General features: G+C 38.3%; 1 protein-coding gene across 1 annotated transcript in view; it reads right to left on the reverse strand.

Moving 5' to 3' along the window:
- Positions 1 to 745: 745 nt before the first annotated feature.
- Positions 746 to 25,750, reverse strand: part of ppm1d.S (protein phosphatase, Mg2+/Mn2+ dependent 1D S homeolog) — a gene marked incomplete at its 3' end in the record, with an annotated part of 38,892 nt that continues 13,887 nt past the window's right edge. Inside the window, 5 exon segments of the mRNA NM_001087222.1 lie at positions 746 to 761; positions 12,509 to 12,536; positions 18,479 to 21,751; positions 23,067 to 23,306; positions 24,312 to 24,499. Of these exon segments, the coding sequence (NP_001080691.1) occupies positions 21,221 to 21,751; positions 23,067 to 23,306; positions 24,312 to 24,499 (959 nt within the window).

Genomic DNA, 25,750 nt, shown 5'->3' on the forward strand with positions numbered 1-25,750 from the left:
CCATACTTAATTACTAATTCGAGGTCTACTTTTAGTCATGATTTTCTATTATGATCTAAACCCATAAAAGCATTGTTAACATTCTGTTGCATCGAAAATATGACTTAAATATTGATTTATGAGGAAATGTATACTGCTATATTTAACAAACAACTATTTCTAATGTAATCTTAACATGATAAATATATGAATTAAAAGCATGATACAGGAGGGTGATTTAGACAAGGTTTTTGTTGGCAGTGTCTTGAGATCTACTGATCACCAGCTAAAGGTGTATTGGTAACTCCTGGGGGCAGATTTGCTAAAGGGCGAAGTGACTAACGCTGGCGAAAATTCGCCAGCGTGACGTCATTCAGGCACTTTGCCGATTTACTAACGCGTGCAGGTGTAACTTCGCTGGCTAAAGAAACAGACGCTAGCTCATTCACACTCTATCACCAGACAAATTTTCGCTCTGACGAATGGAAGTAACTCTGCAAATTCACTAAGATGTGGATTTTACTGAACGTTACCTGTTCCGCCAGACTTGCCTTCGCCACCTCAGACCAGGCGAAGTGCAATGGAGTGCATAGGACTTCCTAGAATTTAGTGGAAGGGTTTTCTAAGTCCAAAAAAAAGCTGGCATCTTTTCCTTTTTTCAGAGCGATAGCCTGCAAAAGTCCTTAAAAATATTTTTTTGGGTAACCGGGTTCCCCCATATATTTCCTAACATATGGAACATAAACTATACACTGGGCTCATGTGTAGGGCATTTTTATTAACTTTTTATTGACTTTATTAACTTTATTTTTTTTAAGGTTTCCTGGACTTGTAATGTAATGTGTAATGTAATGTGTAATGTAATGGATTTGCTGCAACATATACGTGCATTCAAACATCATTTCCCGCCATATGCAAATTAGCCAACGCTACCGCATCCTCACTTTCATTGCCGAAGTAACGGTAGCCAAAATTCTCCAGCGTTCGGAGCCCTGGACGCAACTTTGCATTTTAGTAAATTAGCATTGTCTGAGCGAACTTTTGCCTGGTGAAGTGTTGCGATGGCTGCGAAGCCATCGTTGGCGAATTTTCGCAGGTTAGTGAATCTGCCCCCTTATATAAGGCATTCATATCTAGATGTTTTTCTCACTTTCACTTATTTAGTTGAACCATGTTGTTGGACGGCTGAGGACGGCTCGTGTACGGGAGCCAAAACGTTGAATAAATAATTTTTTCACTTCACAAGACCTATTGAGTGCGGACTACTTTTGTTGTTTTAATATTATGGGATTTGTTTGTTCCAGCACCTAGGCATTAACAGGTGATCTGCTGTGCACCAGGCCATAGGTTGTTTGTTGAAACATGTATTCAGCTTATATCGTTACTTCTCTATACAGACATTAGAAAAAGAAAGCAGGTCTTGACCAATTCTCATTTTTCAAAATAACTAATCCTACACTATTTTGTTTTGGAAAAAACTGAATTATGCAATGTCACAAAAATTAGAACTTCAAACTACAAAACTGTAAACTGCATATTTTTTTTAGTTCTCAAGGTGAACACAAAGCCAGATAAAAAATTATTTGAGTTTCAGCATTCTGAAATATTACAGGAAGCTATATTTTTGTATAATCATTATATTGCATTCAAGTTGTGATGCTACACTGAGATTCCTCCCGCCCCTTCATCTTCTTCTTCTTCTTCTTCTTCTTCTTCTTCTTCTTAGGCTGTACTTGCTGTAAGTTTTGACCCTCTCGAAATAATGACGAACCAGCCTCTTTCACTATCTTAAAAACTTAACAAAATGTAGCAATCTTCAAGAAGGCATTTCAACACTTTTTTGGTAAGCACTGCTTCAGGCTGCTGCAATGGAACTCTCTTCCAAGAAATGCTTGTCTACACCAAATGCACTTTTATCTATAGCTTCCTTCTGCATTCACAAAGACCTGGGGCTTTCACATCATATCCTGGATGTATATAATGGCGAGGATAATATTCTTTAGAAAGGAACTTCTTGGGTTCCTCTGTCAACTATTCCATTAAATAGCAGGCATACACTTTGGTGCTCACTTTACATTTTAAACCAATATTTTTCACTACTATCAAAGAACAGTTTTAGGGTAAGGCCACACTGGCCATTTTGGGGAGATTTGGTCACCTGGCGACTAATCGCCTTGTCTTTGCGGCGACCAATCTCCCCAAATGCCTTCCCTCACTCTAAAATGAAAAAAACGACACACGGCGATTCGTTTTCCGAAGTCGCCCAAAGTTTCCGAGGGGAAAAGTAAGGGGAGGAAAAAAATTTTTACTTTCTTGTTTTGTGACGAAAAGTCACATGATTTTAAGGATTCGGATTCAGTTCGACCAGGCACAAGGATTCACCCGAATCTGAATCCTGCTGGAAATGGCTGAATCCTGGCCGAATACTGAACCGAATTCTGGATTCGGTGCATGCCAACTTGGGGGTGCCAAAAGTTAGGCACCCCCAAGCGATTGTATATACTTACCTGACACCCCTGACTGGTGCTCCTATCAGCAGAAAACTGCAACGGTGCAGGTTCTTCTAACGAGCACCACTGAGCAATTGGCTTCCTTCTTCTTTCTTCATGCGGGTGCACATGCGCAGTAACATGAAAAGTCGAACTTTAGTGAAGAAGTCCGCTATTTCGTTCTACTGCGCATGCGTCTGCCCCAGGAAATTGGAAGAAAGAAGAAGCAGGAAGGGGAACACTCCATCGTGTTCGCTGGAATAACCCCGGGCCGATGCAGTTTTTAAGCTTTTATTGTGAGGTTAGTGGGCACCGTAAAAGTAGCGCATCTGATTTTTCGACATCGGTCAGAAAATCGATCAGACTGGTTAGAAAATTGTCATCGTTCATAGTGAAAATGATCAATTGTCCAACTGTTTGCAGCTCCAAGCAGGAAGCTACCCACAGTTTTCTTAGCTTCAACTAGACAATATCACTTGAAATGGTTATGGACAAATTGTACATTTAAACGATTGTTTCAGAATAAGCTTTGTCTTACGATAACAAAAAGATCTTTTAAAAATCATAATGTCTATGGCCACCTTAACACAAAAGAGAGCAAACAAAATTCCCTTTGTTGTGTCATTTTGAAGTACTGGCTAGTAATGTTGATAAAGCAAGACCAAGGATATTTCTCATTAGATTTACAAGTGTCTGCAGTGGCAGTCAGTGGTGTGGCTACAAGTTGTATAGATGGGTTCATTTTGGTGATATGTGAATATACCAAATAGAAATGAAACTAGTGGATTTGGACAAAGGTATCAGTTGGTAATAGTAATACATCAGCAAACAGGACCTAGGATCTAGTCGAAATATCTAGCTCTCACTTTGTTGGTCAGTTAGTCATGCATGGCCCAATGGAGGATTCCAATGAGAGTTTAGATAACAGCAACCACTTAATGTATAAATCACACATCAATATATGTGGGAACAAACTTTTGCATTAGGTTTGCAGGACTGCTTAGTGCTAAGCTTGAAAGGATAAACAATTTTCAGTATGAACAGAAACTTTACATGATATAAAACAGAAAGTATAACATAATACAATTATTGTTATTAACGTTGTCGTTTTATTCACAAATGTGTTTGTTAAGCAAATGTAACATTTGCCTGTCAATGCCCTCAGGAAAAGAGATTTCCTCACAACACAGGGGAAAATGAATTTGTTGTGCTTCATTTGGAAGTTTTATCGTTATTTCATATTTGACAGATCATGCTTTTAACCTACTCCATAATCTGCTGTTCCATTAAAGATCAGAAGGGAAGAGATTGCATTTGGTAAATTGTCCTATATTTCTTACAACAGTAATTTTTAAACAATTACACTTCAGAAACTTAGCAATTCCATCACCTCCCATCCCTTTTCACCAGTCCAAACACTACAGTAGTCTTTTGAACCACATCGGATGATATCGCCATTTATAAGTAACACTCTCTTGTCAAAGATCTTGCTCCAAAGGGATCTTAATGTAAAACCACTCAGACGATGGAGAGACACATGCTGTTGTAGGCAGACTGTGAAGGTGTTTGGGAATCAATGCAACACCATTACAGACAGTGTCAGCTTAGTGGCTGTCATAAACACTTCATAATCACCCAAGCATAGCCGGAGCACTCCTAATTACTGCATTATTTCATTATGCAAGGAGCTGTTGTCAAAGAAATGAAAAAAGAGATGCTAAGGTAACTAATGATATGTGGGAGCTATTGAACCTCCTATATGTTAGTAGCTGTTTCAGAGACCCTGTACTTATGGCTATGTTATGTTTCGTATAGTGTAGGAACAAACAGGTTTGTGTTTTATACAAAAGGGCTTTCACACATTTTATTGCCATTGCTAGATGAGCTGGAGTTGACTCACAACATTCATATTGTCAAAGAGACATTACACTGTCCAGGACATAACCATTATTTCACTTGATATTAAAAGAAAACTAAAGTGAGTGTAAATCCTGCTTATAAACAGAATATTTGACCACTTATGCTAGCAACGTCTTTGCCAATTTGTCAAAATAATCCAACAAAATGTTATACGGGTATGGGATCTGTTATCCAGAAACTCGTTATCCATAAAGCACCAAATGGAGAAAAGGCCATCTCCCATAGACTCCATTTTATCCAAATAATACAAATATTGATATCCTTTTGCTCTGTAATAATAAAAGAGTACCTTGTACTGGATCCAAACTAAGATACTGTATAATTAATCATTATTGCAAAGCAACCCAATCCTGTGGGGTTTATTTAATGTTTACATGATTTTCTATTACACTTAAGGTACGAAAATCCAAAGTACGGAAGATCCATTATTCGCAAAATCCCAGGTCCTGAGCAATCTGGATAACAGGTCCCATACCTGTAGTTAATGAATGTGCTTCATACTACAGTAGCTAATAATTTCAGTAAAGTTTTATTTCAGTATATATATATTTTGGACTAACACTTGCACACAATGGTCTGCCTTGCAGTTTGACTTTCCACGTGTTTCAGCAGGTTGTATAAAATAAAAAAAAAGTACCATGTGATACACAAAAGAAAAGCAGTCCCTGCCCCAAACAGCTTAAAAGCTAAGTGGGAAGGTAACTTACACTCACAATTAGAAGATGCTGCTATTTAAAATGTTTGAGGCACTGGCACATAAGGGGCATGACTGACCAGATACTGTGCAAGAGGTAGTATCTAGGACAGATTTGAAGAAAGTTCTTTATGGAGGAATTCAGGGATAGAATTCCAGAGGTGGGGGACAGCAAGAGAGAGGGGTATAAGATGGATGGCAATGGCGGTGGGTTTGAAAAATCAGTGGTTCTGAGAGGAACAGAGGATAGGACTAGGAACGTATGGGGACACAACTGAGCTGCAGAGGAGAGAAGTTTTAAATTTTAACAGAAACATTTTTAAATTATTCTTTGGGAGCCATGATAACAAGTATAACACATGAGGAACAAGCTCTCTCTCTTACAGCAGGAGTGTCCAAGGAGAATAACAAAAGGGCAAGTACAGGACCTTGAGGGACACAAAACTTAACAAGAGAAGAGGATGCAGTTTCATTGTGGAGACCATGGAAATAGAAAAACTGCATAAAAATTGAATAATTGTCAAAACCAAATGATTTATGGTCCAGCAGAACATGGGTGTGAAGAAAATGAGTACTATGAGAAAAGACCAGGAGTTTAGAGGCAGAGTTAACAGGCAAAGGAAAACAGGATGGGTTCCCTGTAGCACTGTGGGCTTGATACAGACTGTTTAAATAATCCCAGAGATAAGAGAGGAATTAAATATATGAATAAGATCTGAAGTAATGAGGATCAAGAGAGAAAGTGAAAATCACGAGAAACAATGAGACATAATAATCAAAGAAGGAGGGATGAAGTTTAGGAATTGTGAGAGAGCTGAAGGCTCTAGATATGTCAAGCATTAGACTCTTGGCTCCACAAGAGGACAGGTAAAGTTGCAAGGGTACCTTGAGGGTTTTAATTTATAAGCAGAATTGATTACTTTGAAAAGGCTGATGATATTGATACTAACATTATGCAAGAATGTCAATTAAATTATCCTCACTGTATATCTTTCCTCAACCTACTTTTATGCAGCAAACAACTCACCTATGCATTTACAATCTAATTTTCTTGGACTAAAAAACAATGATTTGGAATTATCAGCTGCCATAATTAAGCCATTTGCTACAGGAAAATGCATTAGGTTGAGGAAGTACACTAATAAACATATTACTATACATTACCTTTCCCTTTTAATCATTCGCATCAGTATATCCCCCCCTGTAGAGCTTACAAAATAATTAACTTTTTACAATCATATACACTTGGGTCAATCTTATGTGTTTGGGGAAACCGGAACCCCAGAAGAAAACCCACGCAAACCATGTGGTGAACATGTAAACTATGTACAGCACAAAATAAAAATGCTTAACAATTCTCACCCAAAAGCATACACAACATCACTAGGAGCGATGTTGGGAATTTTGAATGTGGCCCATAGAATTTTTTGCTGTTTCGCAAATTTCCAATGAAGTGAAATGGGTCAAATTCGCCCATCACTAATCCCAACCAATAATTAAACCTTATTGGAGGCAAAACCATCTTATTGGGCTTAAATAGTGATGGGTGAATAAATTTGTCAGGCATGGATTTGCGGCGAATTTCCATGTTTCGCTGACCGCAAATGTTTTTGCGAAACTGTGTCGTAAATTTAATCCATTTGGACAAAATAGTCACCCGTATAAAAAAATATTTGTGCATCAAAAATATTTGTGCATCAAAAATTATTTTGAAGCCCATTGACTAAGTGCTTCGCAAATATTTGCCGTTACGCTAATTTTTCTGCCGTTTCGCAAATTATTTGGCGAAACGGGACAGATTCGCCAATCACTAGGCTTAAATAATATGTGTAAATAAATGAATTTCACTGGAACTATAAGTGATTTACTGTTAGAACACAATCTAACCCACTGACCTAAACATTTTTAAGACCTTTACTTTACATTAACTGATTTAGCAAAGGTAAAATGAATGTATGATTTAGTTTTACATACTAAATATTGTACTTCGTGTATTGTACATATTGTACATAGTACAATACAAATCCATACATAATTTAGGCAGTTAAAAACAATGCACAAAGTTCAAAAAAAGTTCGTATGGAAACTTTAATAATCATAAGCCTTCAAAATCAAAAAAAACGGTCAAAATATTTTACGAGTTAAAAACCATATACTGTATAGAATATAAATGATATATAAAATAATACTGAAACCAAAAAATAAAGTCAGTAAAGAATTGAAAGATTCCTTACTCACTAAAACATATTGGGTTTTAGTGCCCCCTAATGTTGGAATTCAGTACGTTAAAGATGCTACAAACATTACTAATATTGTTGCACAATAGGTATTTAAAAAACCCAAACATGTTAAAATAGCTATGTTCATAGGCAGATGTGTAATATTTTTGTTTGCGGAGACTAAAGTTGGCAATACACAAGCTGACTTAAAACCAGGGTTAGTAATATTTTTGTTTGCGGAGACTAAAGTTGGCAATACACAAGCTGACTTAAAACCAGGGTTAGATATAGAAGATCCACTGCTGATCTAACTATGCACCCAGCAACTACAGTGGGGACCATGCAGAAATACACGTGGGAAGTAGTAAACTGTGCCAATCATCTCCAGACCATGAAACCAAAATAGAAATTGGCATCACTATCATATTATGCAATGAGAGTAGTTGGTTATGTACCCCAAGCACATATATAAATATAAAGAAAGGCTATGGTTATTGATACCCCAACTACATTAAATACAGTGGGAGACTGTGCTTACACCCAAACAACATTTTATGACTTGCCCGTTTCATTTATAATGTCCCCCTGTGCTAATTTCACATGTTAGTCCCCCAGAATAAAATATGTAGGACAAATTAAATTCTAATTCCATCTTTATAAACCACCCCCAAAAAATAAAGCAGGATAAATAAATAAAAATGGAATGTATTATACCCACAAATCACATAGCAAGATAAATAAAGTACAGATTTCATGAGTAATACAGAACGGAATATATATTAGGGTAAATTAAGAGTTTAGTTCACATAAAACAAAACGCTAGAAAGATAGCAAGTTAATTGTAGTGCCAATGCCATGCTCAAGACCCGTGAACATATATCAGGATGAATGCACTGCTGAACACACTTTTCACTTCACCCCTTTTTCTGCAATCTTGTTTTTACAGCTTGTACTGCAGTGGCATAAGTATGGGGGGGAGACGCCCTCCAGGGGGCATGTGAAGCGGTCATGGGTGAACCAATGTTTAACGCTCTGGGGGGTATAAGGGTTTGAGCTTAGGGCAAAAAAGGGTTAATGCTATTATTATGGCACTGCAAAGCCAGTAAACAGGAAAGGAGAAGAGAAAATAGCAGTTTCAGAATCATGCTTACGGTCTAAAACATACATTCTCTATCACAATATGGAGCAAATTTACTAAAGGGCGAAGTGACGTCATTTTGATTTCGGTACTTCGCCGATTTACTAACGGGTGCAGGCGTAACTTCGCTAGCGAAGAGACTGACTGTCACGGTCGGCACCCTAAACCAGAACTAGTGCCAAGCTCCCTGGTCTCGGCTTCACCAGTAGTGTGACCGCCTTTGGCTTCGGGAGGAGCCCTCACCATACTCAGATGCCACCTGGACTTTTTGAGAGGAGCAAGGCGAGGAGTTCTGGCAGGAAAAGGGGCACGCTGTTGTTAGAGTCAGTTAGGCCAAAGGTCACGGTACAAAAGGATTAGGCAGAAGGATGGTCAGACAGGCTGGGTCGAGGCAGGCGGATATCAGAATCGTCAAACAGGCAAAGGGTCAAACCGGGTGATCCAACAAAGGGTTAAGCAGGAGAGTTGTCGTAGGCAGGCAAATTGTCGGATTGTCAGGAAGCAGGCTGGGTCAAACATGGATAAACAGATCAGAATTCAAAGACAGACGCACAAGGCTCAGGAAACCACAAGAACTAAGTTCTATCACGGGCAAACTCTTGAAGCCTTTTCACCCTATTTATACTCTTTGAACTTGGTGCCATTGCACGCTGGCGTCATCACGCCAGCGCACCTGCGCCTTTAAGAAACACGGAGGCGCGCGCGTGCCCTTAGGGGAGCAAGATGGCGCCGGTACTGGACCATGCGGCGGGCATCCCCGCCGCACAGGTATTTTTATTACACTGACGCTGGTGCTCATTCACACTCAATCGCCAGGCGAAATCGCTCTGGCGAAGGGACGTAACTTCGCAAATTCACTTAGATGTGGATTTTACTGAAAGTTACCTCTTGCGCCAGACTTGCCTTCGCCACCTCAGACCAGGCGAAGTGCAATAGAGTAGATAGGTCTTCCTCAAAACTTAGTTGAACATTTTTCACAAGTCCCAAAAAACACTGGCGTCTTTTGCTTTTTTCAGGCTGCAAAAGAGAGTAAAATTTTTTTGGGGTAACCCTCCTACATTTCCTAACATATGGCACATAAACTATACACTGGGCACATGTGTAGGGCATTATAACAACTCTATTTTCTTTTATTAAGGTTCCCTGGGCTTGTGTAGTGTAATGTATTTGCTGCAACATATACGTCCATTCAACTTTAACTTACTGCTGTATGCAAATTAGCCAACGCTAGCGCAACTTCTCTGCTTGCCGAATTAATGCAAGCGCAACTTCGCCAGTGTTCGGTGCCCTGGACGCAACTTCGCATGTTTGCGTTGTCTGAGCAAATTTTTGCCTGGCGAAGTATTGCGATGCCTGCGAAGCCGTTGCTAGCGAATTATCGCCACCTAGCAAATTTGCCCGTAAGAGTTTTGGGGCTGGGCATTAACCCCTGGGTCAGCAACAGCCTGTCAAATTAATCTTACAGGAATTATTCCACTCACAGAACTACCTAACAATTCTTCCTCGTGCTTCTGAGAAAACCCAGTACAACCCCTCTGGAATTAGATTGACTAGTGGGAGGTTCAAAGTTCACTGTCCAGCCAATCGGATTTCAGCTATACCTTTGACTAAAGCTCCCTTACACGGACAAATATAAGCTGCTGACAGACTAATGCGGCAGCTTATTAAGCAGTGTATGGAGCCCTCTGATGGGCTTTCCCTGATATCAGATGGGATAAGGACTGTATCGGTTCGTCGATGCAGTACTTGGACTACCTGTATGCTCTTCATTGTGACCCAATCATTGAGCCTAGGGGCTACGATCAGATCAGCAAGATATCACCCATCTTGAGGTGACATATTAGGGAGAGGATCTCTGCATGTATGGCCACCTTTAGAATTAGAGGAGAAAACCAGCAGCATGAAAGTTTGCAGGCATGATGCAGGTTTTTTTTACACTATAATATTTTGCTTTTCAGGTGTCAGACAGGTTTGGGGAGGCTTAGCCTTAATGAAAATCCTCCTATGGCTATGTTTAATTTTATAAGAAACTTTGTAAAATGTATATGTTAATGTAACAACTGTGAACTAGGTGTAGGGTCATAAAAAAGTAAAACGCGCACACCTATAATAAGTGATCTAAATAAATACAGCAGGGACGTACTAAACGGGTCAATATTTATCTCAGCAAATATATTTCTAATGGGGCTATTGACATGAAATTTACAACACATACAAAGAACTCAAAACAAATGAGTCCATAAACTAAATTATATGTATAAAGGGGAATGACACATGGAATAAGTATTGAACACATGAAGAAAAGGAGGTGCAAAAAGGCATGGAAAGCCAAGAAGCCTGCTGAAATCTGTCAGTATTTAGAAATCAATCCTGTCCCCTATCAGTATAAATTAATATTAGCTGGTTTATTCCAAATTGATGGCCTATAAAAAAGTTTCTCATTACCAAGGTACCACACAAGTAGCATCTCATGAAGGGTAAAAGCAAAGAGCTCTCTCAAGACCTTCGCAACCTTATTGTTGCAAAACATACTGATGGCATTGGTTACAGACGTATTTCTAAGCTTCTGAATGTTCTAGTGAGCACCACTGGGGCCATAATCCAGATGTGGAAAGAACATAATTTCAAGGATCACTCGCGAAGAGCTTCGGAAAAACCTTGAATTCGCAAATACAGTAACATAGTAACATAGCAACATAGTAAGTTAGATTGAACAAAGACACACGTCCATCAAGTTCAACCTTTTTAGTCTATGTATAACCTGTGTAACTGATAGTTGATCAAGAGGAAGGCAAAAAATACATTTGAAGCCACTTCAATATACCTCAAAGAGGGAAAATTCCTACCTGAATCCAAGATGGCAATCGGACTAGTCCCTGGATCAACTTGTACTTTGTTCTACAGTATGTTCCATAACCATGTATTCCCACCCCTTCCCCATATTTAACCAGATTCTCTTTTCTTTTCATTGCCCAGATTGCCAGTTTGTCAAGATCCTGTTGCAAGGATGTTGGATCCTGGATGGAATTAATTGGGCTGCATAGTTTTGTGTCATCTGCAAACACTGATACATTACTAAGTCATTAATGATCAAGTTAAATAAAAGTGGACCCAATATCGAGCTCTGAAAAACTCCACTAAGAACCTTACTCCAAGTAGAGAATGTACCATTAACAACCACCCTTTGTACCAGACCCTGTAACCAGTTTCCTATCCATGTGCAAACAACTTCATTAAGCCCAACAGACCTTAGTTTAGAAAGCAGTAATTACTGTTTATAAAGCAGTAAGTAGATGAATCCAAATGGATCACATCTACTGCCCCCCCCCCTTATCTTTCATAAAGCCATGCAGATTGCTGTTCATAGTGCCACTCACTAGGACAACATTTTTAATGTGATCCATTAACAAGCCTTCAAATAATTTGCCCACCACAGATGTCAAACTTACTGGCCTATAATTGCTAGGCTGAGATCCCTTTTTAAATATTGGAATAACATCAGCTTTCCTTCAATCCATAGGTACCATTCCAGATGAAAGCGAATCTGAAAAATCAGAAATAGAGGTCGGTCTAAAACTGAACTAAGCTCTCTTTGAACACGGGGATATATGCCATCTGGCCCTGGCGCCTTGTTCACATCAGTTGTTTCAAAGAAAACAATAAGTAATGCACTCAACCGACATGGCCTATATGCATGCTCACCGCGCAAGACTCCACTGCTGAAGAAAAAGCATGTTGAAGCTTGCCTCAGATGAGACCAAATTTAACTCTTTGGATGTTAATGCACACACCATGTTGGGAGGAGAAATGGCACTGCACATTACCCCAAACACACCATACCAACAGTGAAGTTTGGAGGTGGGAACATCATAGTGTGGGGCTGGTTTCAGCCTATGTACTGGTGGACGTCATATAATTGAAGGAAGGATAAATGGAGAAATGCACTGGGACATTCTTGATAAAAATGTGCTGCCATCTACCAGGATGCTGAAGAGTAAACTAGGGTGGACATTCCAGCAAGACAATGATCCCAAACACACAGCCAAGGAAACTAAAATAGAGAATAAAGAAGAAAAAAAATAGTGGAGGCTGCCATTCTACTCTACAAGCTGGGTGCCAGAAGCAATGAGAGAAATTGAAGAAAAGAATAGAAGTGTGTCCCCAAGTACAACCAATTAAATCAACAAAGGAACAAAACCTATGTGCCACCTACTGGAGTCATGATGTAACAATAGCCCAAAAGGGAAGTTAGTTCAACAGTAATGATAGCAAATCAGTTAATTACTAAAACAATATTCATAACAAAATCAAATTGAACATAGATATGTCTCAATTGCCTCTGGCCAGGGAAGGTTGGTGGTCAATAGCCATACATTTAAAGGTGAGAAATCAGTTTTAATGTTAAAAAATGTTTAGCTACTCAATTTGTCTTGTTTTTCTTCAATGGTTTGGTTATAGATTACTATAATTTCTAATTATATCTTTCAGTGTAGTGATGGTCTATATCAGTACTGTCCAACTTCTGTGGTACCAAGGGCAGTACCTACACCAGGTTCGCCTATCACAGGTAGGGTATGGCACACACAGGGAGCATAGGGCAAGCAGAGTATGGCACACACAGGCAGAGTATGACACACACAGGGAACATAGGGCAGGCAGAGTATGGCACACACAGGGAGCATGGGGCAGGCAGAGTATGGCACACACACAAAGCATAGGGAATGCAGCGTATGGCACACAGGGAGCATAGGGAAGGCAGAGTATGGCACACAGGGAGCATAGGGAAGGCAGAATACAACAAGAGTCAGGGAAACCTATCTAGACAACTCCAAGATGAACAGTTCATACTGTGCTATGACAAAGCTGGTGCCTCTCCAGCAGTTTTTATGAGGTGTGAACACGTGAACAATGGCGGCACTTTCAGTCTGGGTCTGAGCTGTGAACAGTACAGGCCCGTAATGGTGCCACACAATGGGGTCAAGGGCCACCAGTTGGACAGCACTGGTGTATATAGTATAACCCTCATGGGAATGTAATTATATAAATGTGTAAAATGCTGGCTTTCCCATAATTCAGAGCTTTCAAGATAACCGGCTTCCAGATAAGAGATCCTATACTATAAGACAATACAGACAATTAGCCATTAAATATATCCCAATAATGATGAATCACATGTATTCTCTAGGGATGCATTGAATCCAGGATTCGTTCTGGATTTGGCAATGATTTGACTTTTTTCAGCAGGATTCCAATCCCTACTTTCATCCCAATAATGGTGAATCACATGTATTCTCTAAGGATGCATTGAATCCAGGATTCGTTCTAGATTTGGCAATGATTTGACTTTTTTCAGCAGGATTCCAATCCCTAAAATCTTGTGACTTTTTATCACAGAAAACAAGTAAAACGTTTTTAACCACGCAGTTCACTTTAACCTATCCTAAACCTAATTTGCATATGCAAATTAGGGTTTGGATTAGGTATTTTAAAAAAAAATGATCGATTCACATTTTTCATAGTAACATATTTACCATTCAAATCTGCATCTTCAAAGCAGACTAAGACAATTTTTTCATTTTCCTCTGTTGTAGTTGATCCACTATAAGAATGTAGAGTATGGGAACAAATATATATACTATACTTAGAAAAAAAAAAAGTGAAATGTGTGTGGAGTATGCAGTGTGTGTAGAATAGTGCAAATGTCCAACCTGGGAGCAGGCAATGCAGATAAATCAGCAGGCAGACATTCAGATATTCCAGGAGCAGCTAAGCAAGGAAGGGATCTGGGGGTCTGCACTTACATTCCACAGCAGCAGACATGGGGTTGTGTATTGGGGTCGTCTGGCATGTAATCTGATCACTTGAAGGGGAGAAGCCTCTTCTCTGTGCCTAGGGCAGTAATCCCCAACCAGTGGCTCGTGAGTAACATGTTGCTCAACAACCCCTTGAATGTTGCTCCCATTGACCTCAGAGCAGGTGCTTATTTTTAAATTCCAGGCTTGAAAGCAAGTTTTTGTTACATAAAACCAGGTGTACTGCCAAACAGAGCCTCCTGTAAGCTGCCAGTCCACATAGGGGCTACCAAATAGCCAATCACAACCCTTATTTGACACCGCCAGGGGTCTTTTACATGTTTGCGTTGCTCACCAACTCTTTTTTTATTTGAATGTGGCTCACTGAACAAAAAGTTTGGGGACCCCTGGCCTAGGGGATCCAGGTACCTGTCAGCTCAGGGACAAGGGGGCAGCACTGGGAGTCCGTGATTTTCTTCCCCAAGGGCAGACACCTATTTATGATGTCTCTTGCTGTTTGCGGGGGGGGGGCTGCTTGTTTCCTAGGGGGTTTCTGTGAGCTTTGATACTCTGACTCAGCGGGTTAAAGGAGAATTCAACCCTAGCATTAAAAAAACCCTACCCTACATAGACCCCCCCTCCCTTCTCCCCCCAACCTAAGTTTTACCCCGGGCAAATGCCCCCAACGTTTTACTTACATCTCGGTGCAGATTAAGGAGTTCACAGACGGCATCTTCTTCTCTTCGGAAATCTTCTAAATGAGACCGGCATGGCTGCATATGCGCAGTTGGAGCAAATTTCTGTTTTGTGACAACTGCGCAAGTGCCGAAACTCACGAAAATTGCAGAAGCGTCGGTCACATTACGAAGATTACCGAATCAGCTGAAGATGGCGCCCATGAATGCCAATGCCTGAATCTGCATGGAGGGGTAAGTAAAACATAAGAGGCATTTGCCCAGGGTAACTGGGGGAGAAGGGAGGGGGATTTATATAGGGTAGGGGTTTTTTTAACTTTAGAGTTTAGTTCTCCTTTAAGTCGCTGATGCAGAGAGATCACTTAAAATGTCAAAGAATGTATTATATACTGTATGTTCTTGGCATTTAGAGCCTTTTTCTGCCGGCACATACAGAATACGTGCTTGGCCGGCAAATCATTAAACATCAATTTAACTGATGAGTAAGCTAGACACCTTTATACTCTGTGGAATTTCCCTTGTTACCTGTGGTGAGCCATATTTCACCTTTTGATAAATATGCCCCATCTCTCTTTATTTTCCTGACATGATCGTCCCCCCATGTGCACAAATTTTATAAAATAAAAAATGGGACACCAATGAAGCCGATGACAGCATTCAATTACATTACAGAAATGCAGTTGTGATGGACAAGATCTATTATTACTAAGCTGTTCTATAATTATGAACTTTCTAATCCCCTTTCGAACAACCCCGCCAAAAACTTTTAATAAAGAAATGAAAAAAGTTACTGTCAGTCATAAACTGTCACAAGACTTCTGCACTCATATAAACTACAGCATCAACGGACGGTGCGAAGACTTACCTGTCACAATAGGTTCATTTGGTTTTGGTTAATTAATGATTATGGATTTTTTGCTTTGTTTTAAAAAATAACATCATTTATTAGTTTCTGACATTTTAAATGACTGGGTTGTTATTTACCATTTATTTATCTTTCACAATGGATGAATTAGCAGTTAGCCAAGTTTTACTTGGACCAATAGGCTGCAATTAATAGACCCATCAAGAGAAGATGACCATATACTGGCAGATCCGCTCATTTATCTGAGCCTTACCTGACCACCCACATTTTGAGCCAAATCAGGCTGATCATCTATGGGGCCTATGGAGATGTAATGGACAAGGACAACATCAGCATGCCAATGCACTCCTCATCTGGTGGGAATTGAAAACCCACACTTGGATAGATAGCAGCTGCAAATCTGAGAATCTTAGCAAAATCAAGGGTCTGTCCATAGACAAATAATTTATAACGAACATCTAATCTTTCAAACTCTATTAAACTTTATTCAATGTATTAAATTAGCAAATCCGTAAAGACACACAGAGCAAACATAGACAATACTGATAACCTTCTAGGTTTTACCACTTGCCATTTAATTTCTACTTTTTATTTATATTTAGAGAACAGTTAGGTCTAATACATGCTTTGGGGGGGGGGGTGTTGCACTCTTTGCCTAGAAGATGTATTAAAGGAAAACTATACCCCCAAAATGAATATTTAAGCAACAGATAGTTTATATCATATAAAGTGGCATATTAAAGAGTCTTACCAAGTTGGTATATATATTTAAGTAAATATTGCCCTTTTAGGTGGGACATTCATTAAGATTCGTTGTTGCGCCAGCATCTGCTTCGCCGTGCTTCGCCGCACTTCGTCAGGCGTATTTTCGCTCAGGGGAAGTGTAAGGTTGCAAAGTTGCGCTAGCGTTAATTCACAAAGCAAAGTTACGCTAGCAATCCCTAATTTGCATACAGCGCCAAATTCAAGTTACAATGGAGGTATATGTAGCAGCACTACACAAGCCTGGGAAACAGCAAAACCTTCAAAACAGCAAATAAAATTTTTATTTTGCCCTACACATGTGCCCACTGTATAGTTAAGTTGCCATGAGTTAGGAAATGTAGGGGGGAAGGAGGGTAGCCTCAAAAAAATTTTGATCTTTTTCAGCCTATCACCCATAAAAATGAAAAAACGCCAGCGTTTTTTGAGACTTAGAACTTGTAAATGGAAGAAAATGGAAATGAAATGGATATTGAAACTGGGTACGTTGAACCCTGGGGAATAAACAGAGAATATACTCCCGAAGTATTTGTTTGAGATGGTATTTTCTTGTATCGTGCTTTTAGTGTAACAAAATGTAATTTTACGATGTATGCAATGTTTCTATATGTATTCTTTTTATATTTTAGAAGTATATTGCTCCTATCCTGGGAATTACTGGTGACCTGACAAACGTAGACATCCAGAACTCCAGTGACAGAGCAAATATGTGAGTCACAAGAAATTTTAAAACTCACTACTATGGATTATAATGTTACAGTATCACATTGTGTCTCACAATTGAAATGAATTATACTGGATTTTTATCACAATTTTTAAACTTTTATACATTTTTAAATGATTCTTAACACAATGGCTGAATTATTTAATTATCAATGTATTGAGCTGTTTGAGAGATAATTTTGCACAAATTTTCACGGACATTCTACAGAGACTGCTGGGAATGGAGTCTCTTAATTTGGAGGTGGAGACTAATTGGTAAATCCTCCCATCAAGCAACTGGTAATCACCTTTAAAAGCACGTTTGTTACACATTTTGTTTGGCTTGATAAAGGGCTGGAATAGTCCGAAACGTTGCCGTTGTTGCACGAATAAACAGTTTTTTCAAACATCGGAGTGCTGCTGCAATTGTTTAATCCATGTGTAGAGAACCTGTGCAGAGGAGTTCAGCGTGCACCCGAGGCTGCAAACAGTGAGTTGTGTGAGTGTGGCACTTTACTTTTGACTTTGTACTGACCAGAAATAATGCAACTATAACTGTAACAGGAAGAAGCGTTGAAGCAAAAGACACAACGGTCTGTTAATTGGCTCATGTGACCTAAGAAGTATAGTTTGTGTGGTTTGTTTGTGTGCACAGTGAATCGTACGACCCCTTAATTTTTAAAATGGCAATTTTCTATTTATGATTACCCAATGGCACATACTACCTGTACCAGAAAAGTACATTATTATAAAAATGGTTTGATTACATGAAGCAGGGTTCTACATGAGCTGTCAATCACTGATGTGCAATTTGCCCAGTTTTCAAAAGTGAGCCCCACTGTCAGCTTTCACTTGCTCTAGCTGGCTGATTCCATCAGGAGTCAGCAAATTAAAGTGCTTTACAGCAGGACTATTATTTGCAGTGGGGGAGAAAAATGTTGGTTGAAGAAGCACACTAATAATGATCAGTTTATATTTAAAAGCTTAAAGTACAAAACATCCTATTTGTGAAAAACTTAAGCTGATGCTTCACAATTCTAGCAATTTCTAATCTTTCATTTAAAGATGATTTATTGTGTTTTTAGCATAATTAAATGTATTATAAAAAATAGTTTACCGGTATCTCCCATTCATGTTTGTTTCATGCCATTGCAAACAAATGGCAGGACCCAGAACCCAAATAAGCAGATTGCTCTAAAATATGTGTAGGCCACAACAAATATAATATGAAATCATGATCTTTATTCAAGATGAACAACTGTACTGAAGGTATACAAAACAATGCAGTCTGTTTTCTCTTGCGCCCAAGAACAAAATAACTTGAGAAATGATGTTTTGCAGCATGAATACAAAGCACTGGTTGCATGTTGGGGAGGCAAGGCAGTGTCATTTGCCAACAATTCAAAGAGCAAGAAACTGTATTGTAGCTTAACATTGTTTCTAATCACAAAGTAAATGCATAGAAAAGTGATGCCATATTCCCAAGTTATTATAAACCTTTTGATTTATGCACAATTGAATTAGACAGCATCACCAAAATAACCTTAGGCTCATGCCTGCTGTGTTCTGAGTATGGAAAATTGCTCTAGTTAGGTAGGTGTTACATTAACATTACATAGGGGACATATTTGTTAAAATTCTGTTTTTCTTCCCAAGTTGAAACTTTTTTTTTTTAAATGGAACCTTAATAAATATGCCCTCTTATATTCAACAACAACTTCCAGCCCCAGACAGAATATGGGGAGTTTAAATTCAAGCACGGCTAATGGGACAAATTTAGACATTATTAAGGGCGTTTTTATTTAATGGTCACCCTTTTTCTTTTCTAATATGTGAGCAAAATGGGAAAATTAATGTTTTATAGACAATTTGATTTAACATACTGTATGTCTGCAGTATGAAAACAGGTGTATGTCCAATCATGGCAGTAACACAGTGTTGTACCCGTAAAAATTATCCTGTGAATGGAAATTTAAAAATAAAAAATGTGCCAGATTTGAAGTGGAGCTAAAATAAACCATATTGGTCACATTTTCATCTAGAGATGAAAACCTGCAATCCATAGCTGTGCCATATATTTGCATAGCTGTCAATCATACTAGGCACCTACCAGTTAACCATTAGTTGCCAATGCCTCTTAATCCACAGAATATTTTACAGTGCTACTTGGCAGAACACAAATGAGAAAGGAAACCCATTTTAAATTGAATAAATCAAATGTTTTGCAGATTCTAGCTTATGAAATCAAAGTTGTGCGTTGTTCTTTGTATCATGTGCTTTTATGAAAATAGACGTTTTTAATGAAACACTGGCATAAAGATAAAGTAGAAAATTCAGAATAATTAATTTAAAAATGATAAATACATCAGTTTGTGCTATCTACAAAACAAGGACAGTTATAAATTGGTGTGTACTAAACCCAGATCTGTACTAGTCACATACCTATACCAATGCAAAGACTGGGTGGGTTCCTGTGTGGGAGTTCATGATGACGTATTTCATTTCATCTGACATGGCGAAAGAAGTATGAATAAGAGACAAGGGAACAAACCACTGTTACAGATTTTAGGTGGGGGGGATACAAATGTAAAAGGGATTTCTACAATGATAAAATTTATCCATTGAGCAGCAATTCTCCTTTAAACATTGCAGTCAATTCAGGCTGCATTTTCATAATTTGTGTCTGAATGATCTTTTTAAATTGCCTAATTATAAAAAAATCAATCCTTTAGAATTTAAGGGCTTCATATACTGAAAAAATGGCTTTTATTTATACATTTCCCATTTATAGACTGTTACATATCACAGCATTATTTACTGTGTGCACAGAACTTGAATTCCCTGAGACCACTTCAAAGCTACCAGTGAGGTTCTTATAGTCAGCTGAGAACATTTAAAAGGACAGTAGCTTATTTTATTGTTTGAAATTGCTCTCCATTCAGCTGCACTTGCTCTTTCTTTTCATGTAAAATAAACCTCTCACAGTACAGCTTCAGTTTTTTTAGCTTCACATACTCACTGATGGATTGCGGGCTGTGTATCTGAGAGAATGACAGCAAAGAGAGCAAGCAGGTTCTGTTAAAGAACACCATGACAACAACCCAAACTCTAGCTCCCAGGATTCCAGAAACTAGTTCCCTATACCTGCATGTCCACATACACAGAGGAAGTTCTGTGCACGCAATAACATATGCTAGTTAATTTACGGCCACTAAGAGAAAATGAATGATTCACTTTTATTTTTCATTCTCCCTATGAGAAATCATTACAATTAGTAGATGTATATTGGGAAAATTTTACTTTTAAAGTATCTATATACATATAATTTTCATTCATAATCAAGTGTTCCTCAATTACTGAATATGTTATGCCCCAGTCACTCATAAGTAGACAGGAGAAAATTGGGTGTATTTGTGCAGTATGATAGAGGCTTCCTCTCACTTCTTCAGTTAAAACTGTAACAAGATCACTGCACAGAAAAACTCATTTTCTAATATTCTTGAAAGGCTTTAAATAAATGCATTTAAAGGTGTTTTCGGGGTTTAGTAAATGAAAACATTTTAAAAATGTATACAAAAACAACATCAAAATATAAATAATGAAAAAATGTTTTGATAATGTAGTTGTATACACAGTATACCTGGAAGTCTGGTGGTCCTTATTTCTCTAGTTTGATTTAAAAATGAAAAACAAAAAGTATGCTTCAGCAACAGTTAATAGAGAAAGACACTTGATTGGCTTAATGTAACTACATTACCCAAATACCGGAAGTGTAAAGTATCTCAGCACTGCTGACTGGCTGCATCTTTAAACGGAAAATATTCTGTATGTGAAGTGACAAAAAATAAACACACAGAGGAAGCAATATTCATGTAAAAAGAGATATTACGCTATTGAGCTTGAATGTATGAGGTCTGCAACAATTAGTCAATTATGAAACATGGGTCAAAATCAAAATGAACATCTTAACAGGCACATATTGTTTTTCGGTGCTGCTGTAACAAAGGATGTCCAAGTTTCTTCTGCCCTCTAAGGCTGCGCCTCATTGTCACTCTGTCCGCACTTCTGCGTTTTGGCGTGGTGGATGGGCTCTCTATTGGCACCATGCTATTCCTAGGGAAGTTTCTCTTGAGTTTCTTCACTGCTGGTCCACTGTTCGATTCCTCCAGAGTCCGTTTCAAGGAGGCCAACCTTTCCGTTTCCTTCTTCCTAGTCTGGCTGCTATTTTGAACTGTTGCTGTTTTGCCATCAGAGCTAGCAGCTGGAGAACTGCCAGGGAAAAGACAGGTAGAAGGATTGTCACTCGGCCACTGGGAAAGTTTGCCTTTCGATTCAGACTTTTCCACATCCCCAAGGGTTGGGGAAGAAATGTCAGCCCTACATTTTCCTGTCTCACTGCTCCATTTTTCACACTTGGAGGAGAAAGCACTCCTGTATACTAGAGATGGAAGGGGTTCAGAGAAGGTCAGCTTCCACCAAGAATCTTCATCTAGGAACTTGAAAAGAGAAAGAAAAAAAAAATAAATAAATAAATAAAGGCACACAGCTTACAGGGGGGCGTCTCTCCCTCAACTTTTTTTTTTAAAATCACATAACAGAAGAAAATATAATTTCAAGCAGCTTTCCAATATAAACATAAAAAGTAATTGCTGGTTCTGAATGAAACATATAGAGTTTTGTCACCCATAGGAGATCACCTCTCCCACACAAAAGAAAGCTTTAGAAAATATCTTTAAATCCAGAAGAATAAAGATTGCTGCATGTAAACCATTCTTCTGGATTAAAAGGTATTTTCATTTTAGTCACCTGCAAAGAAATGGGTTCTGGGTAGAAAATCTAAACAATAGAATGCCCATGCAGACAAACTGACCATCTTCAGTTCAGATAATACATAGCAGTGAAGCAAAGCTTTTTATTGGTAGTATATGAGAAAGGGCATCTAGCATGTACTCTAACCTTTTTTCAACACATCAATTTATATATAAATATAATGCACTGTAAAGAGGTTGTAATAACATTTTGCCTAATAAAATAAAATGTACATTAGAAAAACTACTGAACAAACAGTTATGGGACCTGTTATCCAGAATGCCCGGGACATGTGGTTTTCAGGACAACTGATCTTTCTGTAATTTGGGTCATTTTACCTTAAGTCTACTATAGAATCATGTAAACATTAAATACACCCAATAGGCAGGTTCTGCTTCCAGTATGGATTCACTGTATCTTAGTTTGGATCAAGTACAAGGTACTGTTTTATTATTACAGAGAAAATGGGAATCATTTTTAAAAATATGGATTATTTAATTATAATGGAGTCTATAAGAGATGGCTACTCCATAATTCGGGGCTTTCTGGATAACTGATCTCATACCTGTATATTAATTAAACATTTTCAGTTATTTCAATATATTTTGTAAAGGCAATTGCTAATGAAAGCAGGGACTGATTGATACTGCTTTCAGATACTTTGTAATAGTAATTACATTTAAAAATAATTCTAAAATTATTGAAAGTTGCCTATGCCAGAGCTGGAGTATACACCACATACATACACACACGTGTGCCAGTTTCTACAATGTGTGCAGCTTTTTAGATATGACTGGCAGTGTCTTGTTTCAAAAAGATTTTACAATTTTTATTTTAAATATACCCTAAATCTTTAGCAAAGTCCTGAAGAGATTACTATTGCATATCACATACATTTGTGATTGCTATGAATGCAATTTGCACATTGCCTGATGTGGGGAGTGGGGTATTATATACTTTTAACAATGCTGTGGTGGTGGATATAAAAGTTGTGCAACTCACCTTGATAGGAGGAGTGGAGCATGGTGTGGAAGACAAGTTACTCATGTCCTGGTTATTATAGCAGGGATTCTCAGCCAGGTTTAGGAACAGCTCCTCACCCACACAGCTCCTTGGCTTTTCTGTCAGGGGAGAGATGGAGATCACAACAACACTGGTATTATCAGCTCTCAGCATGCGTTGTCGCCATTGGGTCAGAGCTCGACTCACAAGCGTCTTTGCGCACGTCTGTCCATGATCTCCCTTTAACACAATAACACATAAGTAAGCCACCTGAGACATAGTACTCATATAGTTAAATGATATTCATGCCAAAAGTGCACAATAAAATTGCATAAAGCAATTAATGAGCACAGTAAAGTTGAACTGCAAAATATGGGTGTTAATCATTCTGTATTTGTTCAAAAAAAAAAAAAAACACAAAAAACAATAAAAAAGATGTTACATTTTAGGGTGATGGCAGAAGTGACATATTGCCCAATGAAAATCTTCACTCCTGTACATGAAGATACATTTTTATTGGGATGAATTTAAATCAGTGCACGTAAAACACCTTATATGCATTGAGCCCATGTAAAAAAAATCCCTTTTCAGCCTGGTTTTGTGCATGTAAAATATATTACCAGTTGCAATTTCTATTTATATGGATGTACAGATTTTTTAGATGCAATTTCCTGTGGGCAAAGAAGCGCCCACTATGAGCATTTAGCTCTTGGTTAAAGGAACAGTAACACCAAAAAATTAAAGTGTTTTGAAGTAATGAAAATATCATGTAGTGTTGTGCTGGTGCAACTGCTGTGTTTGCTTCAGAAAGACTACTATGGTTTATGTAAAGAAGCTGTGGTGTTGCCATGGGGGCAGCCATTCAGTGCTGAAAAAGGAGAAAAGGCACGGGATACACAGTAGATAACGGATAACCTCTGTAGTATACAATGGGATTCTTCATAATGTATCTGTTATCTATTATGTATCCTGTGCTTGAATGGCTGCCCCCATGGCTACACAGCAGCTTAACAAACTATATTAGTGTTTCTGAAGTAAATACACCTGTTTTACCAGTGCACCTTTAAGCAGTAAAGGTGGCCATGCACAAGCAGATTTAACTACCGATTCAGCCCCTTGAGACCAAGTTGGCAGCCTATCTGGCCAGGTATGGGGCCTTCCAAGAGGTCTGCATGACGAATACCTGGCCGAAAATGGCACTGGGCAGGTTTAAAGACAATGTACCTGTAACATGTATCTACTCACAGTTGCACAGGCTTTCTCCTGCTCCTGACACATAGATATAGCATCCTGTGCAGACACCATATTCCAGAGACCATCACTGCCTATAATAATGAGCTTGTGCTTCTGGGGATCAATAGTGTGCACGCTTGTGTCTGGTTCAGGTGACACCACAAACTCGCCACTGTAGAAATCATAACTCCACAGGTCACCTGAAAACAAATATATACATTAAATTCAGGAATATTATTTTTCCTTCACCACAATATACTAGCTTTTAATGAAACTTAAATGTTATCCTTCTTTGAGGTGGAAAGAGATGGGGAATGTATGATCCCATTGTCTTCCTTAGGGCTGTCCAACTGGAGGCCATATGTGTCCTTTCAAGAGATGATGATAGTGATATTAATAAGTATTATAGGCATTAATTTATTCATGATCAGAAGTGACTCTTCTAACTCATCATGATAAGTCTCACAATGGTGCACTCTGTTATTCATTCAATGTTGTCTTCGGTAGACTTTGGGAAAATGGTTCTTCCTAAGAGCTAATCACCCTGACACCATTTTTTGTATCACTTAATGCAGGTTAACATTGAGGGGGTTATTTATTAAAGTCCAAATGCCAAAAAGGGGAGGGGAAAAAAAATATAAACTTTCGAGATTTATTATACACCAAATCCAAAAATCCGGCATCACAGACATGGTCTTTGGTCTGCGCTGATATTAGCCCGAAAACCTATTTCTGACTTTTCTGGCAAAAATCTGAAAAATTCTGTCTTTTTCACTCTATCTAGTTTGTCTCCAATCCGATTAAATCGTGCTTTTTAATAATAAATAAGGTCCAATCGTGGATTCTAGTTTTTTAATTAAATTTATAAAAAAAAAAAAAAGGCCCTTAATATCTTTATTATTTAGGAAAGTTGCATAAAGGTTACTTTTAATCACAGTATTTAACCCACAGAAACAACATAAAAAATGTATTAGAAATAATTGAGAAATTAACAGTATTAATTAACAGTATTAATCTTAAAGTGATATTGACACAAAAAAAACTACTTTTTAAAATAAGAATGTACATTAAAAGTTGCCTATAGGTCATGCGGATTGTTTTTTGCGGAGAGGTTTGTTTTTGTAAGCAATTGTTAGTTGAAGTTCCTAAACCTGACTGTTTTGTCAACCAGACTGTCCCTTCTCAGCCTGTCAATTAAAGTTTCTAATGCTAATGGACTCCTGCTGCACAAATATGGCAGCCCCCTAATAGGAGATCACATGGAGTCAGATGCGTAATGTTTAAGCATTGGGCTAATACTTTATGGCAAAATTAGCATGTAAAGTCAATGTTGAGGTAGATGTAAAAAAGGTTTATTTTCTGGTGTCAGTATCTCTTTAATATATTGAAAAAATACAGTGGGATCTCAAGAAATAAATCTACACAATTTAGAAAATAATTGCTATTAGGTC

The sequence above is a fragment of the Xenopus laevis genome, chromosome 2S (assembly GCF_017654675.1).
Source record: "Xenopus laevis strain J_2021 chromosome 2S, Xenopus_laevis_v10.1, whole genome shotgun sequence".
Lineage (NCBI taxonomy): Eukaryota > Metazoa > Chordata > Amphibia > Anura > Pipidae > Xenopus > Xenopus laevis.